The sequence below is a fragment of the Sminthopsis crassicaudata genome, chromosome 2 (assembly GCF_048593235.1).
Source record: "Sminthopsis crassicaudata isolate SCR6 chromosome 2, ASM4859323v1, whole genome shotgun sequence".
NCBI lineage: Eukaryota > Metazoa > Chordata > Mammalia > Dasyuromorphia > Dasyuridae > Sminthopsis > Sminthopsis crassicaudata.
The window spans coordinates 654,982,796-655,004,409 of record NC_133618.1 but is presented as its reverse complement, the minus strand read 5'-3'; the positions used below and the strand labels follow the sequence as shown (position 1 = coordinate 655,004,409).

Here is a 21,614-nt window from a genome sequence, read left to right as displayed (position 1 = left end):
ATCTCTCAACATATGTCAAAGTCATAGAATGCCTTTTGACACAGGATGCTGAGATGAACTTATTTGGTTATTATTATCAAGTACTGCTTAAAAGCAAGGAAAAAGCTGTTTTCCAAAATTGTTTGCTGCTATCACAGAGCATGTCCAGTACACATAGAAGAGAATATCCTATAGGAAGTATAGTTGTAGATGATGGTATGCAAATTGCATCAGACCTGGAACATTCTAAACCTCCTACATAAGATCAATAATTGCTCAAAAGAATTTGGTGTAATTTTTCACGCATGTAACCAAGTGGATGAAGATATGCCTTCTGCTCCACTCTCTGAAATGCAGTTAGATGGACAACACAAAAAGCTTCTCTAGCAATAGATATTTTGGATAGATAGTGCAAATGGACAGTGAATCAGATCCAGAGTTGATCAGGAGGGGGGAATAGTCAGATATAGCTGCCTTTGAGGAATTTCAATTTTGAATGCTTTTAATGACCCCAACTTTTCTCTGAAGCAAATACCCATCTTGCTAAATCCAGTGATGGTGTCTGGGTTATAAGTCTTGGAATACTAGGTTCTCCAGAGAATTGCAGTTGACAATTGCCAAAGGGCAATAAAGAAATGCTTGGTAAGTCTGAATAGGTTGTGAGGAAATTAAAAAAAAAAAAATTGCACCTAAGGGGAACAAAGATGGGCTAAAGCAAGGTCAGGGGTTTGGACAGTTAGTACATGTCATATACATAGAAGAAACCCCCAGACACACTGAGGGACAGGATGCTTCAAAGGCTGCTGGCATGGTAGGATTTGTAAGAAGGCATGAATAGTCATTCGAGATGTAACCTGCGTTGTTGGAGATAATACTTCCATCAGTGAAATCACATTCGTAAAAGCAAAATTTGGCCATTTTAGTCCAGTCTGACCCTCTGTTACCCCACTTGGGATATGTTTGGCAGAGATACTGGAGTGGTTTGCCATTTTCTTCTTCAGCTCATTTTACAGATGAGGAAACTGAGGCAAACATGATAAAGTGACTTGCGCAGAGTCACACAGATTGAAAGTGTCTGAGGCCAGATTTGAACTCAAGAAGAAGAGGCCTCCTTATTCCAGACTCATTCACTGAGCCACAGTCACAGTCAGAAAGAGTTCAAATCCAGCTTAACTAGTTGTGTGATTCTGAGCAAGTCACTTTACCTCTTTACCTCAGTTTCCTAATCTATAAAATGGAGATCATAATAGCACCTATTCAGAATTGTTGTGAGGCTCAATTGAAATAATATCTATAAAGCTCTTAGCACATTGCCTGGTACATAATAGGCACTTTGAAAAATATTAGCTGTTATACTAATAATTATCATTCTAAGCAGAAAGTTTTAGCATATTAAGGCCTTATTCTAAACAGCATTATTATGATAGTCCAAACAGATTGCATTTGAAACTTAGAAATTATCAATTAATCTTTTAATAGCTGCAAAGATTTGTGCTTGCTTTACCTTCTCTGACTTTTAGGAAATTATTCCTAATCTGCTATATAAAGCAATTAATTGTACATTTATCAATGTAGCTTTAGAAGGAGGAAAAAGGAAAATAATTCTTATCAAATTCTCACCAATGCAGTATTTCATGATAGCACTTTAGTAATGACTTTGATAAATGTTGACACAAATCATTCTTGTTTAATATTTTTAGTCTTGGCTTTTAGATTGGGGTTGATAATGAAAATCAGCTAGAGCTATTCTATATAGAAAGTAAAACAGAAAAACAGGACTATATGTAAAATCCTCTTCAAAAATACCTAATAAATTCAACATGTTACTTTTGAAGCTATCTTGCTTTTTTGTGTTTCCTTCTGAACTTCCTTCTGGGTATTTAGAAAGGTGTTTCAATAGCTTTCTTTTTTGGGACAGAGCAATTGCTAATCATCCTTTTAATCAAATCCCAATTAAGAGTCAAAAGAAGAGAGATGGGGGTGGAGGGTGGGGAACCTTTAATATCAATAAGCATAGTAAAGCAAAACAAATCCACACAGCAGTCATGTCTAAAAAGGTATGTCTCAATACCTTGAATCAGTCATCTTCTATCTGGAGATACGGCTTGTACTTGAATTCATCAGAATTATTGGATCACTCAAACACCATCTTCCTTCCCCCCACACCATTTACAAGGTATAATATATGCTTGTATATATGCGCCAAAATCAGTAGGTATCTGGAGCTGAAAGTGCCATGGATTATAAGATTTTAAGCATTATTGGGTGGGTTTGGGTAAGGGCTGAGTAAGAGATACCATTTAGGGACCTCTTAGCATCCTCATGTCTTCCTGTCACATACTCCAGACGTTAGCACTTTCATTACATTGTTAGTCATAGGGAACTTTGAAGTTGATCCTTAGTGGAATTAAAATAGGAAGTCCCCTCTTTTTTGGCTTGGAGTTTAAAATTTTTTTTAAAATCTTATTTTTTCTTCAATGACATGTAAAAACAATGCATTTAACATCCATTCTCAGTCTTAGAAATCTCAAGAGAGAAAGGCAGTTCTCATCTCACTTGGTTATTCCTTCATGTGAATTCCAGAGAGACAAAGATTTGTTGGGTCTCTTTTACTTGGAACAAATCTCCTTCAGTTATTCCCATTTCAATAGATCCTTGTAAGTCTAACAAATGCAGCAGTCTAATAAATCCAACATGGGCCTGGCATATGGAGGGTCATTGATCTATTGATTAATAAGCTGAAGATCAGTATGCCAAAAGGTTTTGACACCTATGGAAGATGCTCTATTATCACTGAGCTACTTATTTATGTTGGTGACATAAATTCTCTAAGATTCAATAAATGGCTTATCTGTTTAGCATTCTTAAGACACTGCATATCAACAGCTTCTGTGTAAAATTACATTGAGAGTCTTTTGTCTATGACATTTTGGTGTATTATTTGGTTGTCTTAAATCAAATACATTTAATTTCAGGGGGAAGATAAGTAGGCAAACCAGAACAAATTGTCTTTACCATAGCTAAAGTTAAATACTCTCGCGTGTTCTATATTCTTGCCAATAATTCTGTGATTAAAACCAGAAAAATGAGGAAGAATGGCTAACAACCCTTGGTTAGCTACATATTATTGATTCAAATTTATGAATTTGTTTGTATATTTTTAAGCATTCCCTATAGTAGATAGGTGAAGAAAAGACATTTCAAATTTAGATTTAAAAAACATTGAAATTTCCCAGTATGAGGTAACTTTTGAGAATGCAATCATTTTGGAAATGTAGATGAAAAAGAAAATGCCAAAGTTTTGGATGACTCTTAAGACAGTGTAAATTATAATTGCTGCTGCATACTGTATATGGTCCATGTGTATTTAATCTTAAAGAGTTTATAAAGATGAAACTTAATCCAAAAAGTCAGTAACACTGATTTAAAGTATTTCTTTGTTGCTTAAGTGAATATTAATTGTGTTCATGGTCACTAGCTTTCATTCATTATTTAACTTGTTAGATTTTTTTTTTTTTTTTTTTTTAGTTTTTCCCTTTTTTTTTTTTAAATCTCCTTTGCTAAATAGTGAAAAGTAACAGATATGGCATGCTCAAAAATTGAGTGCTTTGGAACTGGATTGCCATAATATATAGCAATACATACATATTTTCCCTGAAATAATTGAAAATAGCTTATGAAGCTGATAGAAGTCGTATTCTTTGACATAAAAGTCATGCCTTTTACTAATCCATCTAAACTAAGCAGCAGATCCTTCTCTTAGCTTAATGTAATAAGTAAAATAATAGCTAAATCAGGGGTGGGGAACTTCAGCCTTTGGACTGTATAAGGCCCACAAAATAATTTGTTAAGGCAGTTGCAGACAATGATGAGCTGAAAGCAAAGGTACAATAACCTTTTACTTCTTGAGTTCTTTAAGTTCATAATTTTATATGGCCTGCAAATGATGTTATAAATATCCAAATGATCCTTGGCAGAGAAAAATGAATTCTCATCCCTGGTCTTAAGTCAACAGAGACCTTTAAAAAAAAAAAAAAGTACATGGATGTCAAAGGGTCATTAGACTTTCCCGTAGATAACAACTTACCTGTAAATATTTGTGTTACTCTTATGGATGATTTCTGACATGGTTTTTTTTTTTTTTTTTTTTTGCTTATTTTAAAAATCCAAAGTACTAGATTTTTACTCTATTGAGCCTATATCTTTAGTCTTGTCTTTTTGTCAGTGTTGACTATTTCTTGATTTAAGTTTGTAATGCTTCTGCCACAAGAATTATCTAATGGGAAGCAAAAAACGGAGATGACACCCACCTCATATGGAGGTATTCTGTGTAAAAGTACTCTGCAGACAAAGTGCCATATGAAGGTTAGCTTTTATTACTAACTACCTTTTGAAAAAGATTTTTAAAAGTTTCACAGAAATCACCCACATTCAGGACATTAAAAGTCATTTCACTTCGTTTCCTATGATTTTATCTTATTTTTGTAAATTATTAGCACTAGAAAGACTCAGAGATCATTCCAACTCCCTCATTTATTTTGCTAATGACTGAAAAAAGGTCAAATGACTTGCCTGAAGCCACATGGCTAATTAATTGCCTAGTTGGGATTCGAACCCAGTTCTTTCCCCACAGGACTGGGTATTGTTTCAGGGGCCTCTCCTGCTCTTGTTTCACGGTGTCCACTGAGGTTTCTCCTCCTCTCTTCTCTCCCAGGCTATTTGCTTTCCAGAAGAGAAGGACAAGCAGGGTCTCCTGAAAAGCCGCTCTCCGATTTGGGCCGTCTCTCCTATCTGGCCTACTGGAAAAGTGTGATTTTGGAGTATCTGTATTACCACCATGAAAAACATATCAGCATCAAAGGGATCAGCCGAGCCACCGGCATGTGTCCACATGATATTGCCACCACTCTGCAGCACCTCCGCATGATTGACAAGCGAGAAGAAAAGTGAGTATTCTGAACCACCTGCGCAAGACGTGCGCTGTCAGAATGACCCCCGGCCCACAGACCAGAAAGATCCCTGTGGGGGTGGGGAGCGGGGCGCCTTGGGGGAGCACCCAACACAGCCTGGTTCTAGCCAGAAGGCGCTCTGCTTGCAAGGGGCTGTGCTACCCAGGTAGCATGTGGAAGTAAAATGTCAGTTCAGCTTTCCATTCCATCTTGTTCTGATGTGTCTTGCTGCAGATTTGTGATCATTAGAAGAGAAAAACTGATATTAGGTCATATGGAAAAACTGAAAACCAATGCACGTGTGAATGAACTTGACCCAGAAAGTCTGAGGTGGACGCCATTGTTAGTTTCTAATGCTGCAGTTTCTGAAGAGGAACGAGAAGCTGAAAAAGAGGTAATAACTGACATCATCATTTTCGCTTGGCTTCAGTCTTATGGCATTCAGTAATAGGGTAGCTTAAGTAAGGCATTAACCTCATTGTAAAATGCTTTGTTATAGAGAAGATAGCTTGTGAAATGATATGGCACTAATTTGTCCTAACTGAGGTTGTGTGGTAAGATGTGATAATTTTATAGATTCAGATTCGAAAAATAAAACATTTATCCTCAATCACACAGCTGCCTTTTTCACTACTGAAGTAGTGTGACAGCGTATAATCAGATAAAATTTGGTGCTGAGCTCAAAGGCTGAGATGTCAATTGATTCTTTGTGTTTATGAACTTGCTTAAAGTGATCCATACCAGTGAGCATGTAATGTAGTGATAAAAGACTTAAATCAATTCGCTGCATCATTAATAGTGCTAAATATCCCATGAAACACAATCTTCTTTGGTTTGTTATCCTAACTATTGCAAAAAAGTCACTAGATGATTCAGCTGAAATATTGCTGGGTTAGCTAGCAGCGCTAATCGGAGTTGACTTAGAATGACTGTTTCATTGAACTTGAAAGCTTATCACAAAGTCAGTGTTGCTTCATGGGCCCATCACTTTAACCTTCTCTCCATCAGGCTGAACGTCTGATGGAACAGGCTAGCTGCTGGGAAAAAGAAGACCAAGAAATTTTATCAGCTAGAGCTAATAGTAGGCAATCACCTGCAAAAGTGCAATCAAAAAATAAATATTTGCGGTCTCCGGAGAGTGTACCCATGGCAGGAGACCGGGGGCAATCTACAGAGCCAACTAAAGATAGCAGTGAAGAAGAAGAAGAGGAAGAAGAAGAGGAAGAGGAAGAAGAAGAGGAAGAGGAGGAAGAGGAAGAAAATCACCGAAGCTCTCCTCCCCGGTTAACAAAACCACAATCACTTGCTATGAAGAGAAAGGTATATTTTCTGTTTGGGCTTTGGGTACTTCACAGTCTGCATGTGATTTCAGACATCCCATTCATTAGCCTTCCTTATTTCTTAGGGGTAATAATATCTTTGTGCATCAGTATTGGCCTCTGTTTCATAATTATTTATCTTGCATTCATGAGTCTGTTTATCCTTGAAGGTTAAGATGCTAGAAAGACTCAGCTGATAAAATCTCTGGGTTAGAGCCACCTGCTGGTTCAGAGTAGTCTAGCCAGGACCAAGTCACAGACATACCGATCGTCCAATCTAATCTTATTTTACAAAGAAGGTAAAGGAGACCCAGAAATGCCAGGACTTTGGGGGTTTAATTCCCATCTGAAAATTCTTTTCATTAGATTTTGCTTTTTGTTAGACCTAAATAGAATTTCTCCAGAATATCTCCAGAGAAGCCATGTACTCCGATGACCTACATAAAAGGATTTACTACAGAGAGTTTAAATCTATTATTTACTTGTTTGGGAAATACATTAAATAAATCAGATTCTGCCTGGTCAATTTGGAGTTTGACATCTGTAAATGTTAGATTGCAGAATAGAATTATTAGGAGACAGACAGAGAGCTATCCCTCAGTGAACATTTAGGGAATATTCCCTGATCATTTTATCTTCATAATGGCAAGAAGCAACAGGTCTTTGGAAAATTTGTTCCTCTCTAATTTAAATCTTAAGCATATTAAACTTTCTCTCTGTTTTCAAAAGCACAATAAAGCTGTACATCACAAGTACTTAGAGGAAATTTCAGCTAGGGTTGTTTTTCCATCAGATGTTACCAGAATCATTTATCTGTGTTTCATTGGTGGGTGAGTGACATCTTAGTAGCAGGCCCATATGTGGTTCAGTGAAAAGAACATTGGTTTTGGAGTCGGAGGACCTGAGTTCAGATCCAGCCTCTGGTCTTATTCATCTGTACATTAAGGGGATTGAATTAGACGGCCTCTAAGATCAATTTCATCTCTCAGTCAATGAGTTTACATTGGTTTCTCGTTTCAATGACTTTTATATGTGGGGGGAAAACCCCATAAAATTATGATATAGGTTAAAAAAGTTAAAGCCTTTAGGCCACTATAAACTTGCAGAGATGTTAATATACAACAAGTAAATGAGCTTTAAAAAAAAAAAAAAAGAAAGAAAGAAAAAAGAAATGAAAAAGAAAATCTTAATTAGGACATTGGATAATGAAGGAAAATAAATGAAAAAAAAGCATCTCTTGGATGCATGCAGTATCAGCTATTGAAAAAAATAGTATACATACCTGTTCTTTACATATTTTTCATTTAAGCTGTTCTTGTTAGTAAACAAAACGGTTCCCAAAGCAGTTGAGTGCCCACATTCCAACTGTGAATATGGCTTTGTAGATTTCTATTTTATTTTTGGATTCAATCAGTCAGCAAACCTTTCTTAAGTGCCTATTCTGTGCCAGGCACTGTGCTAAATGCTGGGAAGACAAAGAAAGGGAACTTCTCACAGGGAGCTCACAGTCTAATGAGTAAGAGACAATGAAACAACTGTGGACAAACAACCTACACAGAGGATAAACTAGAAGTAATCAGCAGAGGAAGCTGCTGGAATTAAAGGAGGGAGGGGGTTAAGAATGACTTGATGGAGGTGAGACTTAAAGGAAGCCAAGCATTACAAATGAGGAGAGTGTGGGGGACAGCCAAGTGGAAATGTGCATGTGTGGGAGACAGAGTGTCATGTTTGAGGAATAGTTAGAAAGCCTGCCAGAGAGTTTCCCCCAGAGGGGGAAGGTTGGGACTGAATGGCAGGGGAAAGGGCTTTGAATGCCAAACAGAGAAACAGGGTCCTGGAGAGAATAGGGAGCCAGTGAAGTTTATGGAAGAGGGGAGAGGAGGTCAGACTTTGTTTAGAAAGCTTCTTCTGATAGCTGAGAAAAAAGGTGGACTGATGTAAGAAGAGACTTTGTGACGAGGAGACTTGCCAGCAATAGTCTAGACTAGAAGGAGAGAAGTGGGAGTATGGAAAGATGTTACAAAGGGAAAATTGACTGGTGTGGAACTTCTTTTCATCTGCTTGTCTGGTGTTTCCATTTTGCAAGCATTGAAGTCCTATGGAAATGAGGGCAAGGTCAGAATCATCTTTATGTTTCCCATAGATCCTTATACCTAGCATGTGTTCAGTAAATACTTGTTATCTGTAGAGGGAATGTTCTCCGTGAACAATGAATGAACTGCTGAAATATTTATTTGAAACATTTGGCTTCCCATAATTCCTCTAAAACAAAGTTTATGGGACCACAGTGATTGAAGTCAGTATTTCCACTTGGGCTATGCTGGAGAAGTAAAGGTTTGCTTTTGTAATTTGTGTTTGGGCTGTTAAGATTTTCCTTCAAAGCATTTTTTAAAAATACAGTTGTGTATTTGGAAAATCTTTTCCATGGTGAACTGCTAATAGATGTCGAATGGAAAAGCACCTCATTTTTGCCCTTTTAACATGTACTTCTATGGGCATGAATGTTCTTTTCATTTGTCAGTGAAGGTTTCGCTAATTTTTAAGCATTATGTTTTGAATTTCCAGAGACCTTTCATACTGAAGAAGAAAAGGGGCCGTAAGCGTAGAAGGATCAATAGCAGTGTGACAACAGAGACAATTTCTGAAACCACAGAAGTGTTGAATGAGCCGTTTGATAACTCTGATGATGAGCGGCCAATGCCACAGCTGGAGCCTACCTGTGAAATCGAGGGAGAAGAAGATGACTTGAAGCCTGCCATTAAAAAAGTATTCCAGTTTCAATCTGGGAAACAGAGACAAACTGAGGAAGAAGAGAAAGACAATCATTGCTTTAATAATGATGACCCTTGTAGGAGTAAGTAGAATTGGTTCTTTTGTTTAACCAAATCATTGTAATTGAATTTTCGTGACTAGCTGAAATCCAAGAAGTAGCATCTTTAAAGACTAAAAGACATCTATGAAACTGCATTTCTTTCCTCCACTTAAAACAATTATCTGTCCTCTTCTTTAAGACTTTCCAGGGAATGGAGGGTTCACCTCCCCTTCCAAAAGTTCAGTTCGGTGCTGAAGTAACCTCCTAGAGTAAGAGTGTTCTTTGAGATATGCTAACTTCATTCTCCAGTTAGGATTAGCCCTGCAACCTTGATAATCATTACTAAAAGCCATTTATAATAACCAGAACCATCTGGCCATGCTCTTTTTAGTGGTCATGGCTTTGAGGCTTGTTAAGGAGATTTTTCCTTTTTTTATTAGATTTTTGTGTGTGTTGCTCTGCTTTCTGCCAGTCTTTTATTCAAAAAATGTGCCATTATACTACTTAGAGTAAGCATTTTTCCTGTAGTGTGTGATTACAAAGAACAAGAGAACTCCATTCATTTAACTTTGAAGTAGTTTGATATATTGATTCTTCCTCTTTCATATACCCAATCAGAAAGAGAAGAGAAACAGTTTTCATAAGTTGAGTTGCAGAATCTCAAAGTGGAAAGTACATTAGAGGCTATCTAATCCAACTCTCACCTGAATAATAATATCTTCTATAATATCCCTGATGATTTCATCAAGCCCTCTCTTGATCTTTCAAGTGAGAAGGACAAATAGTATTCCTTGCTTTGGTCAAGCTGGCCTAATTCAAAAGTATTAATCATTTCTGAACTAGAAATCTTGCTAAATATGTCAATAAACATTGATCATCGCTTGTGGTGCCCTGAGTGTTGACTGCAACCAAATTTCTTTGGTGGAATAAGGCAAAGTTTAAGACCTCAAGTTCCTCCTTAAAAATCTGTGCGTTAGTCTGTTTATTTTTTAGGAAAGCTGGGCCTCAGCTAAATGTAAAAACATATGGATTGAGTTCTTTAATAAGCATATCTTCACCCCACCCCCAGCCTCCACTAAAAGGACTGTGTGGGTGAAGCAGTTGGGGATAATGAGCATATCTCATTGCCCTCAAAAATGACAGAAATCATTCTGGTTTTTATTTTTTAAGAAGCCTGTTTTAAAATCACAAGCACATATTGCTTACTTTTATAACTTTAATTTTAAAAACTGTTGAAAGCTGCTTTGTTGAAGAATAACGTGGGTCAAAGACATCATTTTCTTAAAAAACCTGAGTATATTTCCAGTTCCTGGCTTGCTGCTTCTCAGTGTTCTGTGAATAATTCTGATCATTTCTATATGTCTAGTAGCGTATATTCTTATCTTTGTCCCAATTGTCTTTAAAAATCTTAAGTGATCTTAGATTTCTGAATCTCATCCTCCCTCCTCTACAAGCTATTTAAAGACTCACTTTCTGTTTTGGAGAAGTAATGTTTCTACTTTAGCTGATTTGGTTGTAATAGCAGTAGAATCTGATAATGCCAGCTTAATGTTTTTGCCCTCCTAAAGTACAGAAAAATAAGATTTTTTTTTTTTTGGTAGACCTGAGATAATGATTAGTATAGGTTTTTTATACTTGATACAACAAAATGAACTATTTTACATCATTTATACATTCTCTCCATGTAGCCAATTTGAAAATAATACTTGCTGGGTAAGTCTACCTATAATCTTTTTATCATGCACATAAATGAAGAAGTTTATCTGTCATGCATTGGTTAAGTGGGAGACAGGTATATTCTGGCAAAGAAAAATCTCTTTACCAAATTGATTAATTTTTATTTGCCTTCACCAAAGTGACACATCTAGTAGGGCTATTAATGAAATTTTTCTTACCTTAAGTTAGCCCTTATAAGAGTCTGATCCACAAGATAATAACAATAATAATGATGGTGATGATGATGGCTAGCATTTATATAGTGCCTCTTTGTCTCAGGCATTGTGCTGATTGCTTTACAAATATCTCATTTGATCCTCACAACTGGGAGGTAGGTGCTATTATTATCCCCACTTTACAGATGAGGAAACTGAGGCAGACAGGTTAATTGACTTGATTGCCATTGCACAGCTAGTTAATGAGATCAGATTCGAACCCATTATAAAGTTCATTTTTAAGAAAAGTTAGAAATTTTTTTTAAAAAATCATGTTTTTAAAACATGATCAATGTAAGGTAATGAACCAAAAATGAGAAACTAACTTCTGGTACCTTGATATCCTTTTGGCTATAACTGATCCAGAATATTCCTGGTAGAATTTCTGGTAAAAGAAGTGGGTATATAATAACTGCACGAGTAAATGTAAAGATAAACTTATTCAATTTATAGCATATCAATGTAATCATCTTATGAGAAACTACATACAGATGCATCTGAGTTTGGTATGTTTAATTACTTACTAGTTTATTTCACTCCTTATAAATTATGATAGGAAGAACATGTAAGTCATATTCATGTCATTTGAGGTCATTTTAATTCAGTAAGTGTCAAAATCTAATCTGTTTAAATTATCAGTAGATTTATATTTATGAATGTCACTTTAAATAATTTAATGTAAAGAAATGAATTGTTAATTAAATCTATATGTGAGGAAACTTTTGCACTTAATCAATCTTTGAGTCCTATTTAAATAATTTTGCAACCATCTGTGTTTTAGAAAAAAAAACACACAAAATTAAGACAAACAGAAGCTAAGATTTTCCTAATAACCTTAAGCTTTTAAAATAGTTCTCAGCAGTAGCATGTAAAGATGATTTGGGTTAATATAAACCTTTTTAACTTGTATGTTTCCTGAATTTTCATTGATAAAATTGTTTTTAACATTTTAGTGCTAGAGACTATTACAGTGGAGGAGGTTTTATCTCTTTAAATGTCATTCTTTATGAATATTGCAGTTGCATATGTTAGGTGCTATAAGTTATGGATGTTGCCTTTATTTTTAATGACAGAGAGGGAGACAGAGGCAGATAGAGAGAAAGACGGAAAAACAGAGACAGAGTGCAAAGAGAGTTTGTGCATGTGTACCGAATGGAATGCTTCTCTTAGTTTTTTGTTTTTTTTTTAAACTTGGTTCATATGAAAGTATCATTTATGTCTTTTTTTAGTTGTTTTTAACTTTTAAAGTATTAAATTTAAAACCATGTTTTATTAATTAATTTGGAAAAGGAAGTTCAAGATATTGATGATTATGCCTTCTAAGACTTTTTTTTTTATATTTTTCCCTGTTCTGTTACCCCATAAAGACAACACAGATAATTCAAATAATTTAAAAGAAGACAGTGTAGACAATCCAGAATCTTTAAAGTGCAAACAAGGATGGCCAAAAGGGACGAAGCGTGGCCCGTCTAAATGGAAGCAAAGCAAAGACAGGAAGACTGGGTTTAAACTGAACTTGTACACCCCACCTGAGACTCCAATGGAGCCTGACTACCAGGTTACCGGAGAAGAACAGAAGGAATCCACCCAAGAGGAACCGAGCCACGTGTCTGGCGTGGCGGAGGCGGCGGCAAAGGAAGCGGACCTGCCCAAGCAGCCACAGAGTGAAGATGGGGCCCCTCCAAGCCCCCGCCAGTTACCATTGGAAAAATCCGAGGACCAGGGCCTGAAGCCTGAGGAGGAAGAGGAGGGTGAGGAGGAGGAGGGAGAGGAAGAGGAAGAGGAGGAGGAGGAGGGAGTTCTGGACAGAGACTCTGACCGGGCCAATGGTCGGGGCGGGGCCCGAGTGGAGGCCTTTGTGCGCCCTGAGGAGCCCGAGCACTTGGAGGACCATGATGAGGAGGAGGAAGAGGAGGAGCCCTCCCGTAACGAGGATCACGATGCCGATGATGAAGATGACAGTCACTTGGAGGCTGCGGAAGTACAGAAGGAGGAGCTTCCTGCAGAAGCCTTCAAGGGAGTGTTGGAGAGCCAGGAGACTTTTTTAGACCTGAGTGTTCCAGCTGGTCCCCCAGACCCGGAAACCTTGATAGACTGCAGCATTGACCTGGCAGCTCCATGTAGCGGCGAGCCCAAGGAGCGTCCAGCAGATGCCGAGGGCGTGCCCGAGCCCAGCGGGGGGCATCCAGGAGGACCAGCCGAGGGCGAGGGCCAGAAGAAGAGGGAAGATGGGAACCCCGAGTTCAAAGAGGAGACCTCAGAAACCATGGAGATCGACTCTGAGACCGTGCAGGCCGTTCAGTCTTTGACCCAGGAGAACCCCGGGCAAGACGACGCCTTTCAGGAGTGCGCTGAAACTCAGGAGGCCTGTCGAAGCCTGCAGAGCTACTCGCAAGCAGACCAAAGCCCTCCGATGGCCCCCCTGGACGACTGTCCGCAATCCAACCACAGCAGCCCCGTCTCATCTGTCCATTCGCATCCCAGTCAGTCGGTTCGTTCCGTCAGCAGCCCGAGCGTCCCCGCGCTGGAGAGCAGCTACCCTCAGATCAGCCCCGACCAAGGGGCCATCTCCGTGCCGTCCCTGCAGAACATGGAGACCAGCCCCATGATGGACGTCCCCTCCGTCTCGGACCACTCGCAGCAGGTGGTGGACAGCGGCTTCAGCGATCTGGGCAGCATCGAGAGCACCACGGAGAACTACGAGAACCCCAGCAGCTATGACTCCTCCATGGGCAGCAGCATCTGCGGGAATACCTCTTCCCAGAACAGCTGCTCCTACAGCAGCCTGACCTCCAGCAACCTGACGCAGAGCAGCTGCGCCGTCACGCAGCAAATGTCCGGCATGAACGGCAGCTGCAGCATGATGCAGCCCGCCAGCATCGGCTCCCCCCCGACCTGCAACGTCAAGTCTCCCCAGGGCTGCGTGGGGGAGCGGCCCCCGAGCGGCAGCCAGCAGCTGCCCCAGTGCAGCCTGGCGGCCACCTTCACCCCCCCCATGCAGCTGGCCGAGATCCCCGAGACGGGCGGCGCCAACCTGGGCCTGTACGAGCGGATGGGCCAGAGCGAGTTTGGGGCCGGGCACTACCCGCAGCCATCAGCTACCTTCAGCCTTGCCAAACTGCAGCAGTTAACGAATACTCTTATTGATCATTCATTGCCTTACAGCCATTCCGCTGCTGTAACTTCCTATGCAAACAGTGCCTCTTTGTCCACACCGTTGAGTAACACGGGGCTCGTGCAGCTTTCTCAGTCTCCGCATTCTGTCCCTGGGGGGCCCCAAGCACAAGCGACCATGACCCCTCCCCCCAACCTCACTCCTCCCCCCATGAACCTGCCGCCTCCTCTCCTGCAGCGGAACATGGCCGCCTCCAATCTCGGCATCTCTCACACCCAAAGACTGCAAACGCAAATCGCCAGCAAGGGCCACGCGGCCATGAGAACCAAATCGGCATCCCTCCCGCCGGCCGCCGCGGCCCACCAGCCTCAGCTCTACGGGCGGGCTTCCCAGACCGTGGCCATGCAGGGCCCGGCCAGGACTTTGACGATGCAGCGCGGGATGAACATGAGCGTGAACCTGATGCCCGCCCCCGCCTACAACGTCAACTCGGTGAACATGAACATGAACACTCTGAACGCCATGAACGGGTACGGCATGTCCCAGCCCATGATGAACAGCGGCTACCACGGCAACCACGGCTACATGAATCAGACGGCCCAGTACCCGATGCAGATGCAGATGGGCATGATGGGAACCCAGCCATACGCACAGCAGCCGATGCAGACCCCGCCCCACGGCAACATGATGTACACGGCGCCCGGGCACCACGGCTACATGAACACCGGCATGGCCAAGCAGCCCCTGAACGGCTCCTACATGAGGAGGTAGGCCGGGGACGCCACGCAGCCGGGCCGGCCCCCCGCGGGATCGATCTGCACAAACGAATTTGGAAAGTACGATTTCAAAACCAGCAATTGGTGTGAATGCAAAAACATTTGTTGGCACCATTTATTTAAAAAAAAAAAAAAAAAAAAAAAAAAAAAAGCTGTATGCAGCAGAAAGCCTTATACGCTGTTCTCCTTTGTTTCCTTTTCCTTTTTGTGGTACCTGTTTCTGTTCGTTTTATATGAAGTTCTCTGCAAAGGAAGGCCTCTCTCTTTGGACTGCAGTTACACAGCAGCCACTTGATGTGCCTGCTCCCATTTAAACGAATGATGTGGATGTTCGGCCCCCAAATTATCTGTTGTAATACTGAACCTTTAGCTTTTTTTCCCCCCCTTCCCCTCTCAGCTCCATGTAAATGCCTTTAGCATTTCAGTTCTTGTATATTTTGTTTAAGGTGACACTTCCGCATGCCGCTAAGGTCTTTGTTAGTGACAGTGCATTTCGTAGTACTGTACAAGTGTTGTGCTAACAGTAAGCCATTTCTTAAGTTTTTTGCCTTGATTAGGGTGCCCTAATTTGAGGGTTTAAAAAAACTATATTTTTGTTAATTATAAAACTGTAAAAAGCTCTAAAAGCTGTTCACATTTTGTTAGTTGAAAGGGTTTTATTGCTAAATGTTTGGTGTAAAGTTAAGACCCTTTCCCATTTTGGTGACAGATTTCTTTGGGGAAAAAAAGGCAGCTTTCTGTTTTATAAATGCAGACTTCTGTTTATGGAATGAAGCATATCTCAGTGTTTATCTGTCAAGTTTTGAAACATTTCATATATGTCCAAATACTTGGCAGCATTTAAAAAAAAGTGAATTTGGTGTAAAGTTGCTATTTTATGGAAATGCCTCTAACTTTACATTTTCATTCCATCTGTAGATTTTTCTATCTTTATAAAATATTGGAGTTATTTTTTAAGGAAAAATAGAGCAGTAGCTTGTGAATAGCCCAAACTAAGCTTACAAATCGCATGTAAAAAAGCAAAAAGTTATTTGTGTCTGTTTATATTGCTTCCTTTTTTGTAGCCTTTGTACCTGTACAGGGTGACTGTAAGGGCCAAGCAGAAGAGGCGTAATCCATGTATAAAATAGGAGCCAGCGACACTCTTGTATTTATCTGTTCTCTTTTTAGTCAGTCACTTCAAAAAGAAAAAAAAAAGCTGTACATTTTAACATAAAATAAATTATGATGAGCCATTTTTAGCCTCTTGTGTCTTGTCATATTATGATGATTAACAGAAGATGACCAACTGAGCTGTATTGTTTGTTACATCTCTGTAGCTTAAACACTGCCTTCATCTCAGAACACATACACATTTGGGGGAAATAAATTATTTAGCATAAATTTGGAGTTCTGGGTTGTTGGGGGGTTTTTTGGGTTTTTTAAAAATACCACTAAATAAAAGTAATATCTAATAAAAGCGTGACAATACCAAATATCTATTTAATAAATTAATTTATATGAATTTTAATGCTTTTCATGAAAGAAGTTTTATTTTATGCTAGTGCATACATTCTGTATGCCAGTCATTGTCTTTAAAATAAAGTTACTTTGTTTTCTTTCTTTTTGACTTTGATCTTCATTTGCAAAGGAAACCTGTACAAACCTAGAGTATACAAATGCTTCCATTCACACAGACATTACAAATCTCACAGCACAACTCATAAAAACTCAGCAATGCAGCAGATTTGGGGACTGCATTTCTAAAAAGAAAAGGATATTCTTAAAGAACTTGTTGAAATTGTCATGCTGAATGTTTGTTTCTTCAAGACCCAAAATATTAATCAATGACTGATAGCAAGAAAATATAAGCAAAGAGTCTTTCATGTCATTAATATAAAAAAAAGTTTTTGTATCTTATGTATAAGTTAGTTAGAATTCTTCTAGCAACCAGTTAGGAGATTAATTAGTGATTTAGATCCTATTAACTAATTAACTATCCCATTAAACACATTCAAAATGAACCTCCTCACAGTTAGCATTTGTAATCATAACCGTTATGTTCCTGCAAAATAATTAATCACATTTATTCTTGTTTTATTAAGTGACAGTAGTTACATTCTCGCAATCATTCAGGAAAGTACCAGATGCTATACAAGTCTCATACTGTGTGTTGCAAAGCAAAATATAAAAAATTAAATTGGCGGCATTGATTTAATTTATTCAGCAAATATTTATTAAGCATCTATTTTAATGCAGTGAGTTTGTGTCTTGTCCTTAACAAACAACTTTTGTGTTTGAGTCAGAACTCGCTAGTCATCATTTGAAATCCTTGTGAATCTTAAGGTTTCCATCATCATCCTCTATAGACTGACAGCATGCTGGGCATAAGAGTATTGTTTTGGAAGAACCCCCCCTCTATATCTATCTAATCAAAGTTGGTAGTTAATTTATGTTGTGCATACTTGAGCTGAATGCTGCAAAATAGTCTGGGGAAAGGAAAGTTTTAATTTAAGGGAGACATTGCTGGCTCACTCACTGGAATCTTCCTCATACATTCACTTACTACCTGCCTGTCTCAAGGTGTCCGAGTTCCTTAGGGAAATCAACTAAGACTTAAATATGTCCAGGCTGAAGAGCCAAGAAGACTGCAGTTTGAAATTGTAAGCATTTTAAAATGTTATGTTAAATTTAATAAGGAAAATAGATTTAAATATTTTTAAACAAGCCATGTGTTGTTGACTAGTTAGGAAGCTTAAATTGCTGTGCTCAGTCAAAAGCCGAGGAACCTACTTTAATTTCTTTGTACTTTCAACCCTTTGGTGATATGTAAGAGACCTTTTAGAAATATCTTTGAATTTGTGCCAGGAGGATTTACTTCAGGTGAGGTACAGTGGTTGGAAGACCTCAAAATTGACAAGAAGTTAAGATCAAACTTGACTTTTAAAAAATAAACTTCACTTCATGACCTTGCTGAGAAAATCTGATCATAACAAAATTCAGTTCCAGGGAAAAGTGACTGCAAGGCAAGAAACAACTTCATTAGCTTCCACAAGTATTTGAATATTTCACTTCCTCTCATCCTAATGGTTTTGTTTGAGATACTCTTGATGACTTCAAGGTACCTAGCTCAGGTGAACTTAAATCTTTTCTTTGAGTCTTCACAGAATTACTGAATTATTGTGAATATTATGCTTAAGATCATGGAATGTAGAGGACATATCAGAAAATGGAAGAACAGCAAATGTTTCAATTCCCACTATTATCATCTTCCCCTTACCCACCCTCCCCCCCCAAAAAAAAAAAAAAAAGCATCATTAATAGAACAGTCTGAAGGCCAATGAGCTTGATTTGAAATTCTGGGAAATTTTTATTTGACTGATTCTTGAATCAACAAACTTGAGTCAAAAAACTTCCATTTGTTCAATTCCAATTTTTAGTGAATTTCTTCATTACATCCTTTTGGATTTGGCCAGTTGAATTTTTAAATGAGTTGTTTTGTTCAATGGATTTTTTTTTTTCCATTTCACAAATATAATTTTTGTCAAATCTATTTTGTAAGGAGTTATATGCTTTTTCTATTTCACTAAATCTATTTTGTAAGGAGTTTTCTTCAGATGACTTCTGTTTCCTTTTCCTTTTCCAAACTCTCCTGTAATTTTCTCATTTCCTTTCCTCATTTTTCTTCTCTCTTCTAAGATCCTTTTTGAATTCTTCCAAGAGATGGGAACCAACTCATTTCACCCTTTGGGACTTCATCTGGATATGATTTGCCTTTAGTGTCCTCAGGTTTAGAGATCTGTTCTTCTCTTTCTCCGTAAAAGCTATCTATGGTCAGAGATCTTTTTGCTTTTTGCTTATTTGTCTGCTCTTAGGGCAAAGGGGAGACTGTCCCAAGCTTCCTCTACAAGATCGGTGCTGGGTGGACATGGCCACATCTGCATTATTCTGGGCTTCAGAGGCTCACTCCCTGCCCATTATATTTGTGCTGAAGATCTTGCAGCTAATCTGCTGATCCACTGGCTTCCAAAACAAGGGAGTAGCTAACATCGCCTCTGCATTTTGGCTAAGAGCTTCCCGGTGGGCAGACGCCATACCGCCCTGGGTCCCTGTGCTGCCAGGCTCGGCTCCTCCCCCCGGCCCTGATTAAAACAAACCTTTTCTGAAGTTCTTCCAAAATATCTTCTGCTGGAAATTTGTCATTTGTGGGTTCCATCACTCCGAAACCTGTTCGGAGGCTTGATTTGATGGTGTTGATCTGAGGGACTCCAGGAGGAGCTCGGATAGAGACCTGTCTGCTCTCCGCCATCTTGTCTCTGTGCTCCTTCCCCCCTGAAAATTTTTAGAACAGATCATTAAAGAAATAGTTAGGAAACATGTAGAATGTGAAGTAGGGATTCCCAAGAGCCAGTGTGGCCTCAATCAAAAATAGATCAAGCCAGAGTAAGCTCATTTTTTTTTTTTGGTCACGATTACTAAACTAGTAAATGAGAAGGCCATGGATATATTTTACTTAGATTTTAGCAAAGCCTTTGATAAAATTTGGAGAGAGAGTCAGAAATGATTAGATAACAATTCAGTCAAAATGACAGGGATGTCCTAGGGATCTGTGCCATTTAAAGGCATAGACAGTATGGTTGTCATATTTGCAGATAACGGCCAACAGGGAGAGATGAATCAAATGATTGAGAGGATTAGGATGCAAAAGCTCCTGGACATGCTAAAAAGCATAGGACCAAATCTAATGAATTTCAATAGGGACAAATGCACTTGGCTACCAAAAAATTTACAAATATAAGACTGAGAAGATATGAGTAAGTAGCAATTGTTCTGGAAAAAAAAGATCTGGAGGTCTTAGTGGATTGTATTTAATATGATCCAACTGTATGGTATGGCATTCAAAAAAAAACACCTGACCTTCAATTGAATTCAAATAGCTTCCAGGAATGGTGAAGTGATAGTTCTCCTGTATTCTGCCTTTTGCATCTTATCTCATCAAATAAGCACCCCAGTTTAAGAAGGACAATGATAATGGGAAGAGGGATTGGAGCAAAAGCAACCAGGGACATGAGTATATGAAGCACTAATTTGGAAAAGGGTTTAAACTTGTTCTGTTTGTCCTCTATCAACAGAACCAAAAACAAATGAAACCGAAGAGAGAGCAATTTAGGAGCTGTTGAGGGAAAAAAAAATACTTAACGGTCCGAGCTGTCCCAGAATAGAATGGGCCACCGTGATTGCCACTAAGTTCCTTCTCAGAGTCTAGGCAATGGCTTGCTGGGTATATCATATTGGAAATTCAGCTTTATTGAGGTGCCTTCCAGCTCTGGGAGAGTCTCGTTTGCTCTGACATTTCCTACCTGTGTGATCCTGAGCAATTTGCTTTATGCCCCCAGGCCACTTCCCTTAAGATTAAATTGAGAACAATTACAGGACTGCATTTATAATTAGCAAACTTATATTAAGTGCTAACTCTGTGCCATGTGCTGGGGATATATAGAAAAAAAGTCCCCAACTGGATGGATAAGATGGGAGAATAAAGAGTGGAACCTGTAGATATGAAGGAAAAGATTGAAGCTTTTAGAAGTTATGCTTTTTTCTTTTTCTTTTTTTTTTTTTTTCTCCTGAGGCTGGGGTTAAGTGACTTGCCCAGGGTCACACAGCTAGGAAGTGTTAAATGTCTGAGATCAAATTTGAACTCGGGTCCTCTTGAATTCAGGGCTGGTGCTCCATCCACTGCGCCACCTAGCTGCCCCAATTTATGCTTTTTTTTACTCATTTATATGCTTGCCTGACTCAAACCCATGACTTGCATCTAAGAGAAGAGGTTTTTGGGAATTCCCATCTTCCCTCCAACTGTTCTGAACAAAGAGGAAGTAGAGTCATACCCCAGAGACTACCTGGAACACACAGGGCTAGTAGAGCCCAGCTCAATTCCCTCTTTTATTTATTTCTTTTATAACAAGGTTGATATGTAAAAACTAGTTTAATAATAGCTAACATTTACATAGCATTTGTAAGATTTGCAAAGCTCTTTATAAATATTTCATCCTCACAATAATTCTTTGAGGTAAATGCTCTTATTTATCCCCACTTTGGACATGGGGAAACTAAGGCAGAAAGTTTAAGTGTCTTGCTCAGTGTCATACATGTTTGAGACAGAATTTCAACTTAGATCTTCCTAACTCCACATATAGTATTCTGCATTGTGGTACTACCACAACTTTATATTTGAAGTTTATTACCTGTTTTCTTCACAACAGCCCATAAAAAATATTATCATCATTGTCTTTATGAAGATATTGACCTTCATATTGATTCTGTGACTTGTCTGTGGTCACAGTGTTGGCAAACAGCAAAATACGACTCAAATGCAAATCCTTTCCTTTTAAATCAAGTGTCCTTTTTACCCTGCCACTTTAAATCTGTTTAGGATTATTATTTTACTAGTGTTTGGAGTTATTTTTCCCTTTTTGGGACAGTTTTCAATGTTAACTTATCCTGACCTTTCATGTTTAATGATTTGATACTTCATTAATTTTAAAAGTCTGATTCTTTTATCTCTATAGGTATCTTGATAAGATTATTGTGTGTTATCCAACTAGTCCTATTTGATAAATCTTAATTAGCACTTCCCCTTTTAGATGGAAAAAGTACTGATTTATTGTGTGTTTTCAATTTTTCATTTCATGATGATGTTTAACTCTCATTGTGACTTTTTACAGAGTAATTTCCATTTTAAAAATTATTTTAA

The 21,614-nt window shown here is 38.8% G+C and overlaps 1 protein-coding gene across 8 annotated transcripts in view; it reads left to right on the top strand.

Annotated features, from left to right (window-relative positions):
* The window catches only part of KAT6B (lysine acetyltransferase 6B), a 208,214-nt gene extending 190,092 nt beyond the window's left edge, over nt 1–18,122 (top strand). For 4 of the 8 annotated variants that reach the window (XM_074296768.1, XM_074296769.1, XM_074296767.1 and 1 more), the window contains exons 14-18: nt 4,694–4,925; nt 5,163–5,322; nt 5,937–6,248; nt 8,813–9,101; nt 12,358–18,122. In XM_074296768.1, coding sequence (XP_074152869.1) covers nt 4,694–4,925; nt 5,163–5,322; nt 5,937–6,248; nt 8,813–9,101; nt 12,358–14,876 — 3,512 coding nt within the window. In that variant the 3' untranslated portion in view covers nt 14,877–18,122. The remainder of the gene's footprint in view (nt 1–4,693; nt 4,926–5,162; nt 5,323–5,936; nt 6,249–8,812; nt 9,102–12,357) is intronic. The other 4 variants (XM_074296771.1, XM_074296773.1, XM_074296772.1 and 1 more) reach the window with 1 other exon arrangement.
* Nucleotides 18,123–21,614: the final 3,492 nt, after the last annotated feature.